Source organism: Drosophila elegans, unplaced genomic scaffold (assembly GCF_018152505.1).
Source record: "Drosophila elegans isolate 14027-0461.03 unplaced genomic scaffold, ASM1815250v1 contig_476, whole genome shotgun sequence".
Lineage (NCBI taxonomy): Eukaryota > Metazoa > Arthropoda > Insecta > Diptera > Drosophilidae > Drosophila > Drosophila elegans.
In genome coordinates this window covers 4774539-4794200 of record NW_024545863.1, presented here as the reverse complement: position 1 = coordinate 4794200, position 19662 = coordinate 4774539, and the positions used below count along the sequence as shown (strand labels likewise).

Genomic DNA, 19662 nt, shown 5'->3' with positions numbered 1-19662 from the left:
TTGTTACCGCGCGGCGCTGCCGGCGAAAGTATCTGAAGTGTGGCGAGTGGAGAGTCGGAGAGTCGGAAGCCCGCCAAGTGTTCGGGGCAGCCCTGCTGGCTGCATTTGCCGCCAGTGTGCATCAGTTTAGCTCTGATCATGACGGACGAAACAACGCCGTTGACCAGCGAGGCCGCAGCTGGAGGCTCCGGCTATGTCGTCCTTCCGCCCTATCAAGGACCCGAGCGTGTCTTCCCCGGTGGTGTTTCGCCGCGCTCGCGTCGCAACAAGATGCGGCAGTTCCAGTGCTGCATGGGCATCACCTTTATGTGAGTGCGACATTGTGGACATCTGTGGAAATTAACTTGAAAAGATTTATTCAAGTGGATTAGGAGATAAGGCTACTTTTATACCGTGTGCATTGCCTTGACTGCAAAACTTCAAGGACTTTTGAACAAAGTAACCGTCAGGACAGCTGAATTACTCGTGATTGATTAACATATCAATTTCGGTTCGGAATAGTGAAAAGTTTCTGGGAAGTTTTAGGAAATGTTACAGGTTTTAAACCCACTAAAATGCAAAGGCTTAGTACACCATTTAATGTACAGTAAATGGGTTTAAATTCCATTCATCCAAATAGTAAACAATTATGGTTTTATTATGAATTATTATTAGGAATAATGGTTTTTTAAGCGATTTAAATGGAATTCTATTTTATTAACCATTCAATGTAAAGTATTTAATTTTCCTTGATAGAGGCTTTTTTAAAGGGAGTACTTTATGCCCTTTAACTTCATAGAGAAATTTTAAACAATAAGAAACCAATTGTTAGCCCCCTCCACCGGGTTATTCAATACCCCAACGTTTAGTCGGCGCCTAACCACACCATGCTAACCACACAGTGATTTCACTTTTCCGCCCGCAGAGCGATTGTGTTTACCGCCCTGTGCTTGGCCCTGGTCTTCAGCGATTCCCTCGGTGGTGCGGACGGCGGTCCCAGTTTCTTCTTCGTCGTCAATGGAACGGATGGGGAGCTGCAGCCAAACAGACCGCTGCCAGACGAACCGGCGGCAGATTGGGCCCTGCGACAGGCGGCACTGAATCACCACGATGGCGCCCAGGCGGTGAGTGTGGGCATCAAGGCTCTGGGGGATCGGGAGATCCTGGAGGAGGGTCTGCGACCGAACGAGGTGAACACCCCGGCCTTTCGACACTACCGATCGCTGAGCACAAATCCGGAGGCAAGGAAGCTGGCACGACGTGGCTACGTGGAGAACCAGGCCACCATGGACATAGCCAGGAGATTCAATTACACCAAACGGCCGGGACGCAGCGATATTGGCTGGGGACCGCAGATAGTGCTGCCTGATCCCACGGTGCTCCGGTTGGAGTGCGATTTCAATGCGCGCTACAGAAGATCCACGGGGGTGTGCAACAACAAGCAACACCCCCGGACTTATGGAGCCTCCATGGTGCCCTACCGCCGCATGGTGTCTCCGGACTACGCCGACGGCATTGCTGCCCCCCGGGTGAGCCACCACGGACGCCTGCCGCCTGCTCGCCAGGTCTCCCTGCAGATCCATCGCTCCAGCTACGAGACGGACTCGAACTTCACAGTGATGCTGGCCGTCTTTGGGCAGTTCATGGACCACGACATCACGGCCACCTCGCTGACCACTTCGCAGGAGGGTGAGTCCATCGACTGCTGTGTGGCCGCCACCAGGGAGCAGCATCCGGAGTGCTTTCCCGTCGACATCCTTCCCGACGATCCCTACTACAGGCAGTACAACATCAGTTGCATGAATTTCGTGCGATCTGCGCCGGCGCCAACGGGCAGATTTGGTCCGCGGATGCAGCTGAATCAGGCCACGGCTTTCATCGATGCCTCCGTGGTCTACGGCAATCTGGAGCAGCGCCAGAGTCAGTTGCGCAGCTTCATCAACGGCTCGCTGCGAATGTACCTCACGGACGATGGCAGGCAACTGCTGCCCATCTCCTCGAATCCCGCGGATGGCTGCAATCGGGTGCAGATGACGCGCCTGGGCAAGTACTGCTTCGAGTCCGGCGATGATCGGGCCAATGAGAACCTGCTGCTCACGTCCATGCATCTGCTGTGGGCCAGAAATCATAACTACGTCGCGCGACAGCTGCAGCAGCACAATCCCCACTGGGAGGATGAGCGTTTGTATCAGGAGGCGCGCAAGATACTGGGCGCTCAAATGGCCCACATCACCTACAATGAGTTCCTTCCGGTCCTGCTGGGCAGAAATCTCAGTGAGACCAAGGGTTTGCTGCCCAGCAAGCACAATCTGAATGCCCCGGACACCTATGATCCGGAGGTGGATCCGAGCATTGCCAATTGCTTTGCTGCGGCCGCGTTCCGCTTTGCACACACCCTTCTGCCGGGATTGTTCAATGTGTCCAGGGACAACAGCAGTCCCGAGGCCATGGAGCTGCACAAGATGCTCTTCAATCCGTTCTCCCTTTGGGCGGAGCATGGCATTGACCATGCCCTAATGACGGCGGCCAATACGCCGGTGATGCAAGTGGACCGCTTCTTCTCGCTGGAGGTCACCCAGAAGCTATTCGAAGGCAACGCCGAGGACAAGGTGCCTCTATGCGGACTGGACCTGGTCTCTTTGAACATTCAAAGAGGTCGCGATCACGGGATACCCTCATATCCGGTTTTCCGGCGCCATTGTCGTCTGCCCCCGGTGGACACGTGGGAGCAGATGGCCCAGGCCGTGGACAACTCCACACTGGACTCCATCAGGCAGATTTATGAGTACGTTAACTTGGTTGATCTATGTAAACTGGTGATTATTTTCTGGGCATCCCATTAGATCCCCGCAGGATGTGGACGTCTATACGGGTGCCCTAAGTGAGCCTCCGCTGGGAGGGGCCATCTTCGGTCCGCTGCTCAGCTGCATGGTTTCCGATCAGTTCCTGCGCCTCAAACTGGGCGACTCCCACTGGTACGAGCGGAAGATGGGGCCTCAGAAGTTCACCAAAGGTGGGTGACCCACTATGTATACCCTTGGCAGAGGATACTATAAATTTTAGTGTAAAGTGGGCAATGCAGAGAAGAACTAACGTTAAAGTAACGTTTCTAAGCTTTAAAGCTATATGAATTAACCTTTTCAATAGACTTTTCTCTATAAGTTAAAACAGACCGACTTATCATATAGTTCCCATAAAAAAATCCTTTTTTTTAAATTATAACATCGTTGTTTTATAAATTATAACAACATACTTTAAGAAACCATTACTAGTTTACTGTTTTAAAACTACGGTTCAATTTAAGAAAAATCAGACAACCATAGAATGTTTTGTATTCATATAAGCATCTAAGTATAGTCGTTTTGAATTTAAGATTTTTTATTTGATAGCTTTATGTGATAGCTTCAAGGGCTTATAAACTATGACCTGCCGAAGTACGTTCCCTCTTGTGTATGAAAACACAGGCTTACAAATTTAAATCTCCTTTTTCGATAGCTCAACTAGCGGAGATCTACAAAACCAGTCTGGCCGCCATCATCTGTCGCAATTCAGATGGCATAACCCGTGTACGGGAACACGTAATGCAGCGACTGCGGGAGAAAGACAATCCTCAGGTGAACTGCCAGGACCTCGAGGGATACCATTTCAATTTCGAGCCATGGTCCGAATCCGAGCACCCGCAGGAGCTGCACAGCACAGGAATTAATAGGGGAACCACTTCGGTGCGTGTGATGTCCGATAGATCGACTACGGTCAAGGAAAACCATAGAACAGCCAATGTGCCTCTTCACATGGCAAAAGGGATCTAGTTAAGGTAAAAATAATAAATTGATTGAGAAGAGAGGGTTATGTGGTTATGTACAATTAACCATTGCATATCTTAAAGGCGGGGCAGTGCCCAAGTTAAACCCATATTTAATAAACACAACTTTGATTTTTTTGTTCAATTTATAGGAGCAAAATCTCAATAAAAGTTAAAGTAAAAAAACGCCAAATCAATAACTTTTTCAAATTTATTTCTCAACCTTTATACCTTAGCTTAAATAAGAAAATTAAGTATCGATCGGCATTAGACAATTAAGAGCTTTTAAATCATGGAATAAAAATATTCAAAGAGCAAAAATTCCTTCCATTCGATTTTTTAAAGAGTATTGTTTAAAGAGAGGCTTTTTCGATTAAGAGATGCTTGTGAATATGGTTTACAAGATTGAAGTGGTTATCAGTGTCAATTTATATAATAAAATACATTTTGTACTCTTAAAATGTTCTCTTTGTATAATTTCACAATTCTGCTTCTGTTGTCACGAAAAATTTCTCTGCCTGGTGATAAATGGACGGCTATTTATAAGTTTATCAATTAAGCGTTACTGGTAATCCATTCAGTTACTCTGAAGCTAGCGAAATTTAAAACTTATAAACTATAATTTTTAAACAAAACGTTAACCAGCAATTGCCATAGTTTTACAAATATGTTATCAGAATCATCGTGCTCTTTTTGGGTTTGAGAACCTTTTCCTATCTACAATGACATAAACAATAATCAAAAGAGAACACAGTATTATGCCATATCAGAATTGATTATCGTAAGAGAACGTTTAACTAATAAGCGTTGAGTTTTGCCCATATAAATTGAAATCCAGCTCTTTGTTAGCCAGTTCAATATAGACTAGCTTCGCGTAACGTTCGGGCTAGAAAATCGAATCGATTGATCATGTTTTCGCTATTTTTGCTGGCGCTGTCTCTTTTGACATTGGCGTGGTTCTATATTAGGCACCATTATGACTTTTGGGCGCGACGCGGGTTTCCCTACGACAAGCACTCTGGGATTCCGTTCGGATGCTTGGACAGCGTCTGGAGGCAGGAGAAGAGCATGGGCCTGGCTATCTATGACATCTATCGAAGGAGCAGGGAGCGTGTGCTGGGGATTTACTTGCTCTTCAGTCCGGCGGTCTTGGTCCGCGATGCCGAACTGGCACGTCGCGTGCTGGCCCAGGATTTCGCCAGCTTCCATGATCGAGGGATCTACGTGGACGAGGAGAAGAATCCGCTGTCCGCCAGTATATTTGCCCTACGCGGTCAGAGCTGGCGGGCCATGCGGCACATGCTGTCGCCTTGTTTTACCTCCGGCAAACTAAAGGCCATGTATGGCACCTCCGAGGATATTGGCGACAAAATGGTGGCCCATCTGCAAAAGAAGCTGCCAGAGCAGGGCTCCGAGGAGGTGGATCTGAAGAGTGTGATGCAAGACTATGCCATCGACATCATTGCCTCGACCATCTTCGGCCTGGACGTGAATAGCTTCGAGAACCCGGACAATAAGTTCCGCAAACTGGTGTCGATTGCAAGAGTCAACAATAGGTTTAATGCCCTATTCGGTATGCTGATTTTCCTGGTGCCCTCGTAAGTGATCCTTTTACTCCTCTTGGTTTATTTAATCCAATTGATTGTCTGCAGCATAGCCAAGTTCCTGTTCAGAATGGGACTTCAAAACCCAGTTGGTCTGGCCATGCTGGAGATTGTCAAGGAAACCGTTGAGCACCGCGAGAAGCACGGAATTGTGCGTAAGGATCTGCTGCAGTTGCTCATTCAGCTAAGGAACACGGGCAAGATAGAAGAGAACGAATCCTTTAGCATACAAAAGACACCCGACGGTGAGTGATTAACAGAGTAGTTAAGGTTAAGGTTAAAATAACTATCATATTCGATGTTTACAGGTCACATCAAGGCCATTTCACTGGAGACCATTACCGCCCAGGCGTTTATATTCTACATTGCTGGCCAGGAGACCACTGGCTCGACTGCAGCCTTCACCATCTTTGAGTTGGCCCAGTATCCGGAGCTGCTGAAGCGCCTGCAGGATGAAGTGGACGAGACGCTGGCCAAGAACGACGGAAAGATCACCTACGATGCCCTGCACAAAATGGAGTTCCTGGAGCTGTGCTTCCAGGAAACCATTCGCAAATATCCCGGTCTTCCCATTTTGAACCGTGAATGCACCCAGGACTATACTGTACCCGAAACCAACCATGTAATACTGAAGGGCACCCCAGTGGTGATCTCGCTGTATGGTATTCACCACGATGCCGAGTACTTCCCGGATCCCGAGAAATACGATCCCTATCGGTTCGCCGAGGAGAGTCGCAACTACAGTCCCACCGCGTTTATGCCCTTCGGCGAGGGTCCCAGGATTTGCATTGCCCAGCGGATGGGTCGTGTGAATGCCAAGCTGGCGATCATCAAGATCCTTCAGAACTTCAACGTTGAGGTGATGAGCAAACGCGAAATAGAGTTCGAGAATCACGGCATAGCCCTGATGCCCAAACACGGAGCTCGAGTGCGTTTGTCCAAAAGAGTGCCCAAATTGGCCTGAACCCTCCACACTGATGAAATACAATAGTTATAAGTGGCAGTTAATTCATTTTTGATTTAAACCAATCCCTTATCGCTGATATGATAAATAATAATCCCGTTCAGCAAATTGTCAAAACATTATGTAATATTTTGTTGATAATTTGTATAATAGATCGTGTAAAAATGTTTAATTGATTAACATTAATTTATACAATAGTTGTAGGTCATTACTAACAAAAATCGTACCTTTAAGAATTAAAAAAATTTAAATGTTGTATACATATAGTATTCCTGTTATGTTTCTTTTAATCAGATTGTTTATTCATATTTAAGTATTCATTTGTTGGGTTGATGCATTCCATCGATTTACTTTCGTATTTTATTGAAATTCTTAAGGTATCTTATCGCTATCATTGGATCGCAACGACAGAAGCCCACTGCGATTACTGACTACTAAGTCCACAAAGAGATACCATATACTAACAAAATTATATACATTTTTGTCAAAAGAATGTTTATTTAAATATAAATAAACCTGACTAAAAGACACTTTCGATTATTGCGATAGAAACGTTGGTAGGCAAGCAAAATGTTTAATTTATAATTACTTCTTCGATTTTTGATACATTTTTTTTATTTATTTATCCCTATTTATATTTAAAACGCACCCAAAAGTCAGGTCAACAATTTTTATTGAATGCATGCCAGTGCTGTAGAATCTTTCGCAGTTCGAAGAGTCATAGGTAAAGATATATGTACAATAACAAAACCAGTGTGGTAACTATCCAGTCAATTTCCATTCCAGTCATCCGATTGTTCCGAATTATCAGATTTATTTGTTCTCAAGCTCCTCCAGTTCTCTCATCTCCTTCTCATTCTGCAGCATTTTCTGTTTGTTCTTTTGCCGAAAGATTTCCTTGCTGGCCTCCTTGATGGCCTCGAATATTTTGGCCTGCGACATGATTTGCTTTTGTACATTCTCCACGGCGGGTTCGGCATTAATATCGATCAGATCACTCAGACCCTCAGACAAGTATTCATTGTTATAGGGCTTGTCCTCGACTTCGTTGCGTTTGAATATTGAAAATGGCGGAAACGAGGGGTATGTACGCTTGCGTCCACATCCTAAATACATCTGCATTAAAAACTTATAAATATATATGTTTTATGGACCCTAATTACCTGTAAAGGCATTGCAAAATGGTCGCTTTTCATACTTCCATTGTATAACGCCACTTAGTTTGTGCTGCAAATAATATTAAAATAATTAATTAAAATAAAATCACAAGAAACATTTTATGAAATTGACGAAATCTGATTTAAATATTAGTTAATACCAATGTAGTATATGCATTTACATATTATCTTTATAAAATATTGCAAAGCTATAATAAATTTCATTATCAATTTAGATTAAAGTTTGGCGTGCTTCTGACTAATAACATTACGTATGTTCTTGTGCTAATGATTAAGAACAACATAATTTCACCATGGCTTTCCACTTTTTTGCTATAGTTATGAAATAGTTATTAAAGCTCACATTTGCCATATTATTGACTTCGTTGTTTTCCCTTTCCAGTGAAGCCTGACAGGAGATCAAGCAAACCCAAAGCGCCACTAGTCTCAGCGAAATTTTAATAAAAGTTTTCATGGCGAAGAAGGGTGCTTTGTACTTTTAAGATGGAACCACTTAGCAAACCGACGCGCTTAACACTCGGAATATAAATGAACGGAGCCGCAGCTTGGGCCTTGGTCAACATCTCGGCTACGCAATGTGAGACTTGTTGCTTTCAGAATGCGACAGGACCTCCAGCTGGGCCTAGAATGTATTTTGGTTGCCACTTAATGGCTTTTTGTGTTTTTCCCGACCTTTCCCAGGCGGACAGTCCCCGCACAGAAATATTGCATTGACGTGTGAAGGATGGTCCTTGCCCTTGCTTGCAGAGGGTGTTAAAAACCACTGCAAATTCAATTTAAAACTTGAACTAGACTTGAACTTAAAGCGTGAAATCGTGTAGAAGTTTGCAGATTTCCCCCACATTTCGGCCAGTGTAGCTGCAATGGCCACATTTCGCTCGCGAGCGAACTGAGACGAGTGTCTATTTATAAAGACCCGATCCGAGATGTCCGAAAAAACACACTCACAGATCGCTCATATGCCACAGAGCAAGTGTGCATTTTCCGAAAGTTTTCCTCACACTTCCACGGGACTTTTCCGAACAAACAGTAGCCATTTCGAGTCGATTCTCCACCGAAACGGTTCGCGTGCTACTCGATCTGCGGAATTCGAAAATTGCATGATCTGGAAAATAAATAACCATTTATACTCATCTTCGGAATTTTGAATAAACAAAACGCATCGCCGCCAAGAGATATAATTTGTAGCATTAGTTGAGTTTTGGACCTTTGTTTTTCGGCTTTCCCACGAATTGGTGTCGAAAGCAAAGGAATTTCTGTGTCACTTCTACTAAAATAGCATGTGAGTAATTTGGAAATCTATAAATTATGCCAAATTAATGAGAATACCTATCATTTAATTTGATTATGGAGACCAATTTCTGTCAACTGATGCCGGAGAAAAAACTTGAGAAATCGTTTATATCACATTGCATGCAATTTCGTGTTGCCAGTGAGAATCTTCTGTACCTTGTTTTTGTCTACGTAAAGTAAAAACCTAAAAATACCACGGCTATTTTGAGTTTTTCTCACTTTTACTGTCACACTTCGGTTTGACAACTTTTCCTCTGTCCTGTCTCTTTTTTAATTGTCGCCGGCTACCGCTTTTCCCTTTCTTTTTTGCTTTTTGTTAATTAAGCGAGAGCATTGCTAAATGTTTTTCCGCTTCTTTGTTTATATGAAACATCAAATTCCTTGCATATTTCTCTTGCCGAAACTGTAAACACTTCAGCACGCCTGAGCGGTAATTTGCGCTGAAAATTACAACATTATCGTGAGCAGATCGTAAAAAATAATTTTTGAATAAAAGGTGAAAAGCCCAGCAATTTTATGGCCCTGTCGAGTGACGCTGCTGCTGCTGCTGCAGCCAAAGTTTGTTGTTTGGTCACATACACAGTCATTTATTTATAAGCATTCAATTTATTTTATTAATTTCCCCACTCGCCTATAAATAGACCGAAGATGTCAGAGCCCGCAGCCCAACAACAGCAGCCCCAGAATGGAAAGGAGCGCTCCAAGTCCACGGAGGAGAAGGAAATCCCACGCGAACCGGCGCTGGTCCTAAAAGACATTGACGTAAGTTAGAACACATACCACATATGCAACTACATGTCATAAATGTATGCCATACAAGCCTATTTAAGAGTTAATTTAGGCAACTGAACATTGCTGACAGCCGAAAATCCATTAAATCAAAAGTAAAACGAATTTCATTGCAGTCAAGGAATGGAACCGATATTTTATAAAACCATATGATATAAAACCATATAAGGCAAAGAAAACGCGACTTATAAACAAAATGTGTGGTCTGTATGGCAGATATATGACAGCTTTAAGATATAGACAACCAATTTGGAGCAAAAACCAGCAATCTATATTTAAATTTTAAAAAATAAGTGAAGAATGAAGTGAGAATGAATGAAGTGAAGTGAGATTAAACGTTTAGATCTGATTGTTTGGTCCCATTTTACAATACTCTCTGCAAGGGTTCATCCCCCAATTTTTCATAAATATTAATATATATATTTTCATTATTCTAGAAAATTGTTTAAAAGATTTTTAGATCAAAATAATCTTACTTGTTCTGCCTGTACATGACGAACAAATTTGTCGTGAGCACAATTTATTGCCCATTTGTGAAAATATATTCGTATCATTAAACTGAAAGTTTTACAAAAATGGTTTTGAAAAGTGAAATATATCACCACAAAATGAATATTTTGTATATAAACGAAAACAAACATTCCAAGTTGTTTGAAAACAAAGTTATGCATTTTATATATTTGCATTAAAATGTTTAACATGTGAGAACGCGATAGCCTTTTTAATAAAATTATTCTTATTTCGAATTTAAAAAATGTTAAGATTATAATGTATTGTCTTTTGCTCGAAACAGATAAAGACTGAACTAGAGAGCCTAGTGAAACTGCTGGACGGCAAGATCTACAAGGAGGAGGAGGTGGCCATGGAGGAGCTGCATCAGTATTTGATCGAGGACGATGGCTCCTGGGCGCTGGGCGACAACTTCCTGGTGTTTGTGCAGCGCGTGCTGCGCGACAATCAGGCCTTCTCCCCGGACACACGGATACACTTGATCCGCACCCTGGCCTATGCGGCGCTGAAGGACGATGTGATCATTATTCTGCATCAGGATCGCAGGGATCACACGCTGATGAACTACGCCCAGGACATTGACAAGCAGACGCCCGAGGAGCAGCAAGCGTGGGCCATGTTTGTGAGTAGATGTCCATTTTTGATCTGAATTTTCCATTTCATTTATTTGCGTATAAAACAGATGTGCAATCTCTTCGAGAACCTGGGTCCCTCCGAATGGCTGCTGTACATTTCCGAGTGGGAGTACAATGGACAGACCATCTCCAACATACGTGTGACCACCAAGGTGGCCGTCCACTGCATCCTATCCAATTGCCCGCAGCTCAAAAACATTGGCAGCATGATCCTGTACAACATTGCTATCAAGGAAGTGAAGACTGTGGTGAGTGGGGAATTAAAGCCTGACCAAAACACATATACTAAGGATGTGCATTTTCAAAGGTATTTGACGATATTGCCGTGGAACTGGCCATGGCCATTCTACAGTTCTTCCAGAGCAGTCCCAACGAAGACCAGATCTTCCGCACATTGAAGGCCCTCGCCCGCTTCCTCGAGGTATTGACCCATATTCGATTTAGCCATTATTGACAGCTGTCATACATTCGCAAATATTTGTTTTATTTTTGCAACTATTTAGGTCTCGCAAGACGTGCCGATGATCATTCAAATGATTGGACCGCATCCAAAACAATTCGCCGGCAAGAGCGAGCGCGTGGACGAGCTAATAAAGATCATTAGTCGCAAGGTGCCCGCCTAAGGGAGACTTCCAGAAAATAAAAATAAAAACATAACCATAGTTGCCCTTTTTCTAATCTATATATATATATATATATTCTAGACCTTCACTTTTGTAAAGCATTTTAGCGACTCAATAAACATTTGTACCCCCTAGAAAGGTCGACTACATGGCTGCATCGCCGCAGCAGAGTTTTAAAAAGGGAAATCCATTGCCTCCAGTGGCTCGTAGTTGCAGCCAGTGCTTCTGATTGGAGACGAACATCTCGGAGGGCAACTGGGTATCCTGGGCGGAGGCATCCTCTGCGAAAATAAAACTTCAATTCTTACCAAACGGGAAAAAATTGCATATATGGGATTGGCACAGAAATCACTTGGTGTGTGAAATAACTTACATGGGTGCCTAAAAGTATGCATTAAAATAAAGAATGCCATATTTCGCAGGAAAGTCCATTAGATGTCCGTATTGTTGCACACTTTTTTTTTTTGGTGATTTTTTATGACAAAGTATTGAGTAGTAAATAATAAATTACCCTTTTCAATGCGGTGACTAAATTTTTTAAGAACTGGATCATCTAAAAACAAAAAATGTCCACAGAATCAGTTAAATTACACCATAAATTCGTTTTTTACTTATGAAAAATATGAATTTTTGATAAAATAGATAATAATTTAACCATTTTTCCGATTTTCACTAAAAAAAATCAATTTTTTGGCTACAAAAATGATATTTTTTGGAAAAAAGAACGGAGGATTTAAGACTTAATTTTGAGGTGTTTAATAAGCCTGTCAAATTTCAAAAAGAACGGTTCAGTAGTTTTAAAGTTATTTTGGTCACCGCATTCAATGATGCCATTTCGAGAAAAACGCGCCTTATACTTAAAAAATATTAAATGCATAAAAGTGTTTTCGAAACCCTTGTGATTTCTGTAGCACCCTAAATAGATTGTCAACTTACGCGCTTTTTTGTCGAACTTGGGCGACTGCGCTATGGAGATCACGTCCTCGGGTTTGCGGAGCAATATCTTGCCCACGCCCTTGCACATTCGCAGCACCTCGTGGTTGCTCAGCTTATCCAGCTGGTCCTCATCCAACAGAGTGCAGGCCAGTATCCATTCGCGCACATCGTCGAAATCGTTCAGCAATCGCACTGCTCCATTCACGCTGAAGCGGATGCGTTTCTGGTAAATGAAATCCAGCCAGGCCTCGCAAATGAGCTTCAGGATCAGCTTGAGTATGACAATGTCCTTGGTGGCACGTATGGTGGGCAGGTAGATCTCGTCCAGCACATAGCCCACGTACAGGCTCTTCTCCTCGTTGTTGTAAACATCTCGCTGCCAGAAAGTGGCACCGGGAAAGCAAAGGGTAAAGTTGGCCAGGCTGAGGACTCGACAAACCGCTGACAGGATCTGAACACACTCGTCGGTGGTTTTCTTAGGAGCAAGATAAATATTTGTATGACTAGACAATTTCTAGTATGATATTAAATTCTTTAATTTAATGTTTTGTATTATATAATATTTCGTTTTATGATATACATAGCTGAAGACAGTAAACTTTGTTTAGGAAATTTAGGATTTTTTCCAGGAATGTGAGGATCATTTGAGAGTTATATTTGTGGACACATAAACTGGCATAAACAATTTTTTTTAGCGAGTACCAAAGAGGTTCAAGTTTCAATCGATCAGAAATCTCTCACACACCCCTTAAACAATAAATTTGATTTTTTCAGTGGTAGATCATCAGTTTGCGTACTCACCTTAAGCTTGTCTATGTTGGCATTGACCTCGGCGATGAGTTTGGTCCGCAGGGCAACACAAACCAGCATCAGTATATCGCTCAGGTCGGCAGTGAGTTTCGGCAGTTGAAAGGTGATGAAGACATTTAGGCACAGCTTGACATCGTGCTCTAGGATCTGGAAGAAGCGATCCATTTTCCACTCGCAGCACAGGAGTTTCGCCTGTTCGGTGACCCAGAGACGCATTGAGTGCACCGAATGATCTGCAAATTGTTCAAATAAAATCAAGCATTAAAATTATAGCCGGCTTACCCAGCCTATGAAGTATGGGTATCTGTTCGGCCACTGGCAACAGACTGGAGTTATTGTGCGCCTCCAGATTAGAGAAATATTGGTTACTCAAGTTCACCAAGTTGGCGAAAATACTGATCCAGACGGTGCCGGTTGGGGTGCCAAATTCCTAAATAAAATTTTAGATTTTGAAGTATAATGATTAATTTTATGTATTTATATTACATTTTTGGGACAATCGCGATACTGTTCCGCTACCACATCCACCAGACGGTTGGTATCATTCGAAGAAATGAGGGTGAGTCGGAAGAGCTGATCCCAAATGTTGTTGCATACAAATCCAGTGAGGATCTCGCCAATACCACGTAGCGTTGAGTAAACAGGTTCGGGTATGTCTATATGTTCATTTTAAATTTAATTTATATTTATATAGATAGATTCTTACTCACCATTGACACTCTGATGATAAAGCCAGCTGCGAATGGAGTCTATATGGGTGAGACGATAGCAGGACACGGGGTTATCTATCCACCAGAGCAGTATATGATCCAAAATAATGCCCACATATGACCAGAGCAGTCGCAAACCCTTGACAATATAAACATTCATGTCCACTGGACCCTTTTTGCCATTATCTATTAACGATTGGGAACATTCGATTTGTTTAAAGGTTAAGGGTAGGTTCTTATTTCTTTTGAAAGCTATATGTAAGTAGAATATGCGTACAAAAGAATTTTTCGATTCAATTTATATTTACACACCTTATTTATATTCACACACCTTATTTAAAACTTTAAGCGCATTTTTTTCGAAACCATATTTTTCATCCGAATTTTAAGCACAATTCTTAATCTATTGTTACGATTTTTTTCATTCAAGAAAATTTAATAAAAATTTAATTTGTATGGCTTATTTTTAAAATATTTTCTTAAATATTTTTTTTGCAATGTCGTTATTGTCCATTAAAAATTATACTCAATGGTTGTATTATGCGAAAAATAAGTCCAAACTTAGACCTTTTTTCAGCCAATAACAGGAGATTCTTCCCTTAACTTAAACAAAAACGTACCGAAAATGGTCGGACTTATTTCCGTGGCCTTGGCTATCAGCTGGGCGATGAAGACCCGCTCCTTCTGCAGGAAGCTCTCCGTGTGCTTGCAACGCAGGCTCTGGTGGTCGTGGTCCTGCACCTGGAGACTCCCGTCCGCCATCTGCAGCTGCATGGACTTGTAGTCCTGGGCGGTATCGCAATACGGCTGGTAATCCCCGGCGGCAAAGGATATGTTCAGGGTGCGCAGAATTTCGAGGCTGGAGGAGGTGGACTCCAGGTTCTGTTGCGTCCGCCAGGCATCCTGTTCGCCCATGTTGAAGAGCCCGAAGACCAGATCCAGGGCATTCTGCTCCACTCGAGTCTGGGCCACAAGCTAAGTAAAATGATTTTAAATAGGATCTAACTTGGTAATTAGTTTAAAAAGAACTCCCACCTGCAAAACGTAGCCAAAATCAATGGACTTGAGGGCCAGGAGCAGGGCCGGATACATGTTGCTGCAGACATTGGCGGGCATTTCCTCCTTCCTCTTGCCACCCAGCTTGGGCTCCTCTTCCGGCTCCTCCTCACCCGGCTGGGGATCCACCTGCACCGGCTCCAAAGGCTTCTCCACCTTGCGACACTTGTTATACAGCTGGGTAATGTGCAGGGCCCAATTCAGCCACATCTCCGACTGCATAGACTTGCGGAGTAGGAAGCTTAGCTGCAAGAGATTTGGAATCACTCCTCAATGGGGATTGGGAAACCCTAGACTCCAGACCCACCGTTCGCTTGAGCACAAAGGTGAGCTGGCAGAACCTTCGGTCATTGAGGTCCATGATCAAGTGGAACTTCTTCATCAGCAGCTGGTTGTAGGGACTCCTCTTGATCTTCTTGGAGAGCGACTGAAAGTCGGCGTTCTTGGTCTCGTCCTTGAGGTTCCAGTACTGCTCCACCACCCGTTCACACTCCTCCAAAATGGTGTCCTTTGGGGAGATTTTTTATTAATTTAACTACTTGTACTGCTGAGATGGTGAACCACTCACATGCTCACTGAATATCGCCGAGTTGACATCGATCACTATGCGCTTGGTAATCCGACGCAGCTCCAGGCCCAATTTGCCGATTTCCGCGAACGTGTGCATCGGCTGGGATTTGTTGCGGCAGTACCACTTCGGGGTGGTGCTCATTTTCGGTTGGGGCCTGTCCGCCGGTGGCGGAACTACCCCCTGCCTACCTGCACCCTGCTAACTCAACCTGGTACTAGACAAATCGCTTTTTAATTATTGTGTCTCCCAGGCACGCATCCGTACAATCGTACATCCGTCGACCCGCGTCCTCGTCTTCCTCGTCTTACCAAGTTTCCGCGTTTCCAAAGCCTGGCGAATGCAAATTTTCCAAATGTTGGATCGATGCCGGGTCTCGTGACCCCCGCAGCCAGGCAACGCACGCATCTGACAGCGACGGCGGGCAGCGGATGTACCCAGTTGAGGGTGGCACACATGGGTGGTGGTGCCACCATGATTAAACATCATCGACAGACACGCATTCGTCAGGCTGCCCCTTATGCAAATGGGCTATGGGGTCACCGGGGTGTGGCGATGCCAAATCAAATGCTAGACTAACGACGTCATAACGAGCAAAGTTTCAGTAGCCCGACAGGCTTCACTACCACCTGCCAGTATGCGGAGGAAGTTGGATAACAATTACTTTGGTAAACTAAGGCCACAAAAACTTTTTATCAAGTTCATAATACCGTAGAGAAATAAACTCACAGTAAGCTATAGTTTCATCACAGAACAACAATCCGCCAGTCACAGTGCATTCATTATATCGACTTGGGCATGCCAAAGGAGATGAACCCTTTTTTTAAATATGGATAAGGATAGAATGTAAGTCGTGGTCTGCATTTAAACATAAATTTAATTAACAAATTTAATTTATAGATATTTTAATTTAAATATACAAATCGGCGATTATATTTGAAACAAAAGAACGCAATACTGTAAAAAGTGCAAAACAATAGACAATATATCCGTAATCTTTTCAGAAAAGTGTCCCTTATTTTCTTTTTTGGGCAATTGAAACTGGATTTTAAGAGAGTATTTTAAATTAAAAATCTGTTTCAATTCGTTTTAAGTTTTGGTCAGTTCAAAAATGTAACCCCTTTAAAATGGCTTTTTAAATTAATAAAATAAGTTTACTCTGATTTAGTGCAAATTGAAAGTCAAAAAGTATTTTAACGGTGTAATTACATTATACAGCATTTTCTTCAAATAAGATAAATAAAACCAGACAATTTAGACACTTTAACCGGCTTAAGCTAAGCCTGACTCTCTTCAACCAGAGACGTAGCATTAGCGACTTCTGCTCTGGTCGGTGGCTTATCCTCTTTGGTGTTGCAGAGGAAACCCTTGGCTATCCAGGAGCACACTAGCAGCAGGATGATGAACACATGGGTCACCAGCAGATGGTCCAACGATTCGCGCACCTTCTGCCAGGAACCTCTATTGTTGACAAAGTAGCAGAAGTACAGGCTCATGGTGTCGTTCATCAGGAACAAGCAGATGAAGATTGAACGGGCATTCTTGCGTCCAAAGGACACCAGGGCGTATATGCTCGATATAACGATAATCGATGGAATAAATATCTTTAGCAGGATAAAGGCTGCGATCAGGTGAAGGGAGAACTGGGGGAAGAACAGTCGCGAGGTGATGGGTTTGAATGTGAAGTTAAAGAACCAGTGACCGGTGCCAAAGAAGGATATGTAGAAGTACAGCAAAATGAGAGCCGCATAGCGATAGGATAGCCTTAAGTGGGTCACTGGACTCGTAAGTCTTTCATTTTGCAGCTCCTCTTGGACTCCATCACCTTCCCCGTCCTGATCCTGATCTTTAATGTCCAACGACTTGTTGCTCGCCTCGTAAAGTTGGAGGCCCAAAACGAACTCAGTGACCATGATCTGGACAAAGAGCGAGGCCATCGATATGGTCAGCATTATGTGAACGGTGAGCATATTGAAGATGATCAACTCCAGGCGCCGCTTCAGCTCCTCTGTTCCACTGTAGGGGATCGACAGGAAGGCGAAGATCAGGTACGACCAGCAGGCGACATAAACATAGGTGCAGACGGGCTGATTCGAGTCCCATTGATGGATGCCATAGGCTGCCGCCAGTAGGGCTGCAATGTTGATGATCCAAACACGTTTGGCATGACGATGCCTCAGGATCAGGGGACGAATCACGGATAAGACCATGCTGAAGTAAACCACATGGCTGTTACCCACATAAGCTCTAATGTCATCGGTGATGAAGTCCCAACTTGGGTTCTGCTTCACCACCAGGATGGCGCTCAGCAGGATGACCAGAGCAAGCCAGAGGAAAAACTTCGGCGAGGGGTGGAGGAAGGACCTCCGATTGTTTAGGCACACCATCACCAGGTAGAGCAGTCCAATGTGACTGTTGTGGAAGGCCATCAGTACGAGGAGGCCAGCGGGTAAGACGATTCCGACCAAGTGAAGGACGGAGAAGTGGCACATGCACCAGTTCCCCTCCAGGGGACGTTCGGCCAGGCCGAGGATGATGATGCCAAGGGGCAGCAGCAGATAGAAGGCCGTCAGCCAGGGAATCCTCTGTAGTATCATTAGCTCCATGAGTATCAATCCTCCCAGGGTCATCAATAAAGTGGTCCAAGTCCTGAATCCTCTTCGCGCTGATCTCGGCTGGACGGATTCCCGGGTGAGTTGCACCAGCAGCAGGTAGAACCACAGCAAATAGGAGGCGGTGGTGGCCACCAGCAGGGGCAGGTGATAGTAGCCGTGATAGTACTCCAAACACCTTTGCGCCACCTTGGCCATCTTCGTACTTATCTTCCGAGCCTCATCGAAATATTCCTGGGCCACCAGATACTTCATTCTTTGCGGATACTGATCTATCTGGGCCGAGTCCAGATCCTCGAATTTGGGCAGCAACGCATACAGAATGCCGTCCTCATGACGCTTTATCAGAATCCTGGCCTGCGACAGCAGCTGCATGGCATTCAAGTGTAGGGCCTGCACTTCATATTGAGCACTAGCATTCAGGAATCCCAGGGGCAGAAGTGCCATATTATTCATGGGAGGGGGAAGACCAATCAAGGCCGACATTAACGGGGCCAATTGTGTCTGCTCCAACTGGTACAAAGGCAGAGTGAGTCCTTCATTATCGACAGTGAAATTCTGGCCGGGATCGGGGGCCCTGCGATTCACACCTGCTCCCCAGAGCATAAAAGGGGTTTCCACCTCGCGATCTCCTCCACCGCCATGCTGCCCTGAAACATAGGTTGCCTTAAGTGATGATGGACCCTTAGATGACTCTAGTGAACCCAACCCACCTGCATCATTCATGCCATGATCTGCCGTCATCAGATAAGCCGTACGACTGTCGTTGAAAACGCTTTCAAAGAGATCGTAGGTCTGCCGGATTCCGTGTTGGGTGAAGTTAAGCTTCTCTTTGAAACTGGAGCCGTAGGGCGTGTAGGCGTGGCCGGCCAGGTCTATATCGGCTAGGTAGACGTAGAACACCACCGATGTGGTGTTGCGCAGTGGCCGCACATTCTCCTCCTGAGTGAGGAACTGGCGCACCCTTCCGAAGATCCACTCATCCATTTTGAGCCTGCCCGAAATGTCCGACCTGGTGAAGGTTTCGAAGCTCAGTGGAGCCCCACCGGTGGGCAGGTGGGTGAACACTTTGGCCACCACATCCTGGGTCCAGCCAATAGCATTTCGGCTGCGATTGAAAACGGTGTCAAAGATGGATGGGTTCCAGCCGAAGTTGGTGAGCGCTGCAGCGGGATCCTCATTGAATCCGCCGAAGATGGCGATGTGACCCGGACGAGTAACTGTGGGCGGACAGGCGCGGGAGATGCCCACCAGTCCCTGGCTGAGGAACAGCTCCCGAAGATCCGGCACAGCACTGCAGTTGTTCGCCAGCACAGACTCTGCCCTCAGGCCATCGACCACAAAGACCACGAGTCGATCCGCCGGCGGTTCCAGGCCCAAATCCCGGAGTGTACTCAATGGCTCGAGGTCCGACAACACGGTGGATTGAAAGTAGATGCTCAGGATGCTGCCGAGCAGCAGGAGATGGACCACCAAAGCCTGAACACTCCACATGATGTATAAACTATTGAAAATATATAAATATATGTGAGGTTATTATTTGAATTAAATTTCCAGGTACATATGTCTTGAGTCCCGAAGTTCAAACACAGA

At 44.5% G+C, this 19662-nt stretch overlaps 6 protein-coding genes across 7 annotated transcripts; 3 read left to right on the top strand and 3 right to left on the bottom strand.

Annotated features, from left to right (window-relative positions):
- Positions 1-6: 6 nt before the first annotated feature.
- Positions 7-4019, top strand: LOC108137355 (chorion peroxidase). The gene is made up of 4 exons (XM_017258990.2): positions 7-308; positions 905-2764; positions 2823-2992; positions 3475-4019. The coding sequence occupies exons 1-4, from the start codon at positions 139-141 to the stop codon at positions 3786-3788; spliced, it is 2514 nt and encodes an 837-aa protein (XP_017114479.1). The 5' UTR covers positions 7-138; the 3' UTR covers positions 3789-4019.
- A 608-nt stretch (positions 4020-4627) lies between these two features.
- LOC108137394 (probable cytochrome P450 6d4) lies at positions 4628-6611 on the top strand. The gene is made up of 3 exons (XM_017259053.2): positions 4628-5379; positions 5434-5630; positions 5694-6611. The coding sequence occupies exons 1-3, from the start codon at positions 4691-4693 to the stop codon at positions 6347-6349; spliced, it is 1542 nt and encodes a 513-aa protein (XP_017114542.1). The 5' UTR covers positions 4628-4690; the 3' UTR covers positions 6350-6611.
- A 394-nt stretch (positions 6612-7005) lies between these two features.
- On the bottom strand, positions 7006-8547 carry LOC108137359 (cardioactive peptide). Of its 2 annotated transcripts, none has more exons than XM_041709093.1 (3): positions 8476-8547; positions 7513-7576; positions 7006-7455 (listed from the first exon to the last, which is right to left on the bottom strand). In XM_041709093.1, exons 1-3 carry the CDS (start codon positions 8506-8508, stop codon positions 7163-7165), a joined length of 390 nt encoding a protein of 129 aa, XP_041565027.1. In that variant the 5' UTR covers positions 8509-8547; the 3' UTR covers positions 7006-7162. The 2 variants fall into 2 exon arrangements, with proteins under 2 accessions (XP_041565027.1, XP_017114485.1); XM_017258996.2 differs by lacking the exon at positions 8476-8547 and adding an exon at positions 7871-8076.
- A 31-nt stretch (positions 8548-8578) lies between these two features.
- On the top strand, positions 8579-11515 carry LOC108137396. Its single transcript, XM_017259056.2, has 6 exons — positions 8579-8809; positions 9462-9582; positions 10403-10741; positions 10802-11002; positions 11062-11175; positions 11258-11515. The coding sequence occupies exons 2-6, from the start codon at positions 9469-9471 to the stop codon at positions 11375-11377; spliced, it is 888 nt and encodes a 295-aa protein (XP_017114545.1). The 5' UTR covers positions 8579-8809; positions 9462-9468; the 3' UTR covers positions 11378-11515.
- Positions 11427-15782, bottom strand: LOC108137395. Its single transcript, XM_017259054.2, has 11 exons — positions 15769-15782; positions 15458-15674; positions 15197-15397; positions 14869-15135; positions 14454-14808; positions 13834-14019; positions 13610-13779; positions 13406-13553; positions 13115-13356; positions 12314-12788; positions 11427-11658 (listed from the first exon to the last, which is right to left on the bottom strand). The coding sequence occupies exons 2-11, from the start codon at positions 15599-15601 to the stop codon at positions 11522-11524; spliced, it is 2325 nt and encodes a 774-aa protein (XP_017114543.1). The 5' UTR covers positions 15602-15674; positions 15769-15782; the 3' UTR covers positions 11427-11521.
- An 807-nt stretch (positions 15783-16589) lies between these two features.
- Positions 16590-19642, bottom strand: LOC108137382 (GPI ethanolamine phosphate transferase 1). The gene is made up of 2 exons (XM_017259042.2): positions 18783-19642; positions 16590-18719 (listed from the first exon to the last, which is right to left on the bottom strand). The coding sequence occupies exons 1-2, from the start codon at positions 19561-19563 to the stop codon at positions 16735-16737; spliced, it is 2766 nt and encodes a 921-aa protein (XP_017114531.1). The 5' UTR covers positions 19564-19642; the 3' UTR covers positions 16590-16734.
- Positions 19643-19662: the final 20 nt, after the last annotated feature.

Excerpts from the sequence above, each read along its gene's own strand:
- LOC108137359 (XM_017258996.2), bottom strand. The coding sequence starts at position 7,981 with ATGAAAACTTTTATTAAAATTTCGCTGAGACTAGTGGCGCTTTGGGTT. Across the intron at positions 7,577-7,870 it reads AAGTCAATAATATGGCAAAT|CACAAACTAAGTGGCGTTAT; the intron begins GTGAGCTTTAAT and ends TATTATTTGCAG. Across the intron at positions 7,456-7,512 it reads ATTTTGCAATGCCTTTACAG|GATGTGGACGCAAGCGTACA; the intron begins GTAATTAGGGTC and ends AGATGTATTTAG.
- LOC108137382 (XM_017259042.2), bottom strand. The coding sequence starts at position 19,563 with ATGTGGAGTGTTCAGGCTTTGGTGGTCCATCTCCTGCTGCTCGGCAGC. Across the intron at positions 18,720-18,782 it reads TCATGGCATGAATGATGCAG|GGCAGCATGGCGGTGGAGGA; the intron begins GTGGGTTGGGTT and ends CCTATGTTTCAG.
- LOC108137394 (XM_017259053.2), top strand. The coding sequence starts at position 4,691 with ATGTTTTCGCTATTTTTGCTGGCGCTGTCTCTTTTGACATTGGCGTGG. Across the intron at positions 5,380-5,433 it reads CTGATTTTCCTGGTGCCCTC|CATAGCCAAGTTCCTGTTCA; the intron begins GTAAGTGATCCT and ends GATTGTCTGCAG. Across the intron at positions 5,631-5,693 it reads CATACAAAAGACACCCGACG|GTCACATCAAGGCCATTTCA; the intron begins GTGAGTGATTAA and ends CGATGTTTACAG.
- LOC108137395 (XM_017259054.2), bottom strand. The coding sequence starts at position 15,601 with ATGAGCACCACCCCGAAGTGGTACTGCCGCAACAAATCCCAGCCGATG. Across the intron at positions 12,789-13,114 it reads CCAACATAGACAAGCTTAAG|AAAACCACCGACGAGTGTGT; the intron begins GTGAGTACGCAA and ends CTTGCTCCTAAG. Across the intron at positions 11,659-12,313 it reads CAAGTTCGACAAAAAAGCGC|AGGATGCCTCCGCCCAGGAT; the intron begins GTAAGTTGACAA and ends TTATTTTCGCAG.
- LOC108137355 (XM_017258990.2), top strand. The coding sequence starts at position 139 with ATGACGGACGAAACAACGCCGTTGACCAGCGAGGCCGCAGCTGGAGGC. Across the intron at positions 309-904 it reads TGCATGGGCATCACCTTTAT|AGCGATTGTGTTTACCGCCC; the intron begins GTGAGTGCGACA and ends TTCCGCCCGCAG. Across the intron at positions 2,993-3,474 it reads GCCTCAGAAGTTCACCAAAG|CTCAACTAGCGGAGATCTAC; the intron begins GTGGGTGACCCA and ends CTTTTTCGATAG.
- LOC108137396 (XM_017259056.2), top strand. The coding sequence starts at position 9,469 with ATGTCAGAGCCCGCAGCCCAACAACAGCAGCCCCAGAATGGAAAGGAG. Across the intron at positions 11,003-11,061 it reads TCAAGGAAGTGAAGACTGTG|GTATTTGACGATATTGCCGT; the intron begins GTGAGTGGGGAA and ends GCATTTTCAAAG. Across the intron at positions 11,176-11,257 it reads CCCTCGCCCGCTTCCTCGAG|GTCTCGCAAGACGTGCCGAT; the intron begins GTATTGACCCAT and ends GCAACTATTTAG.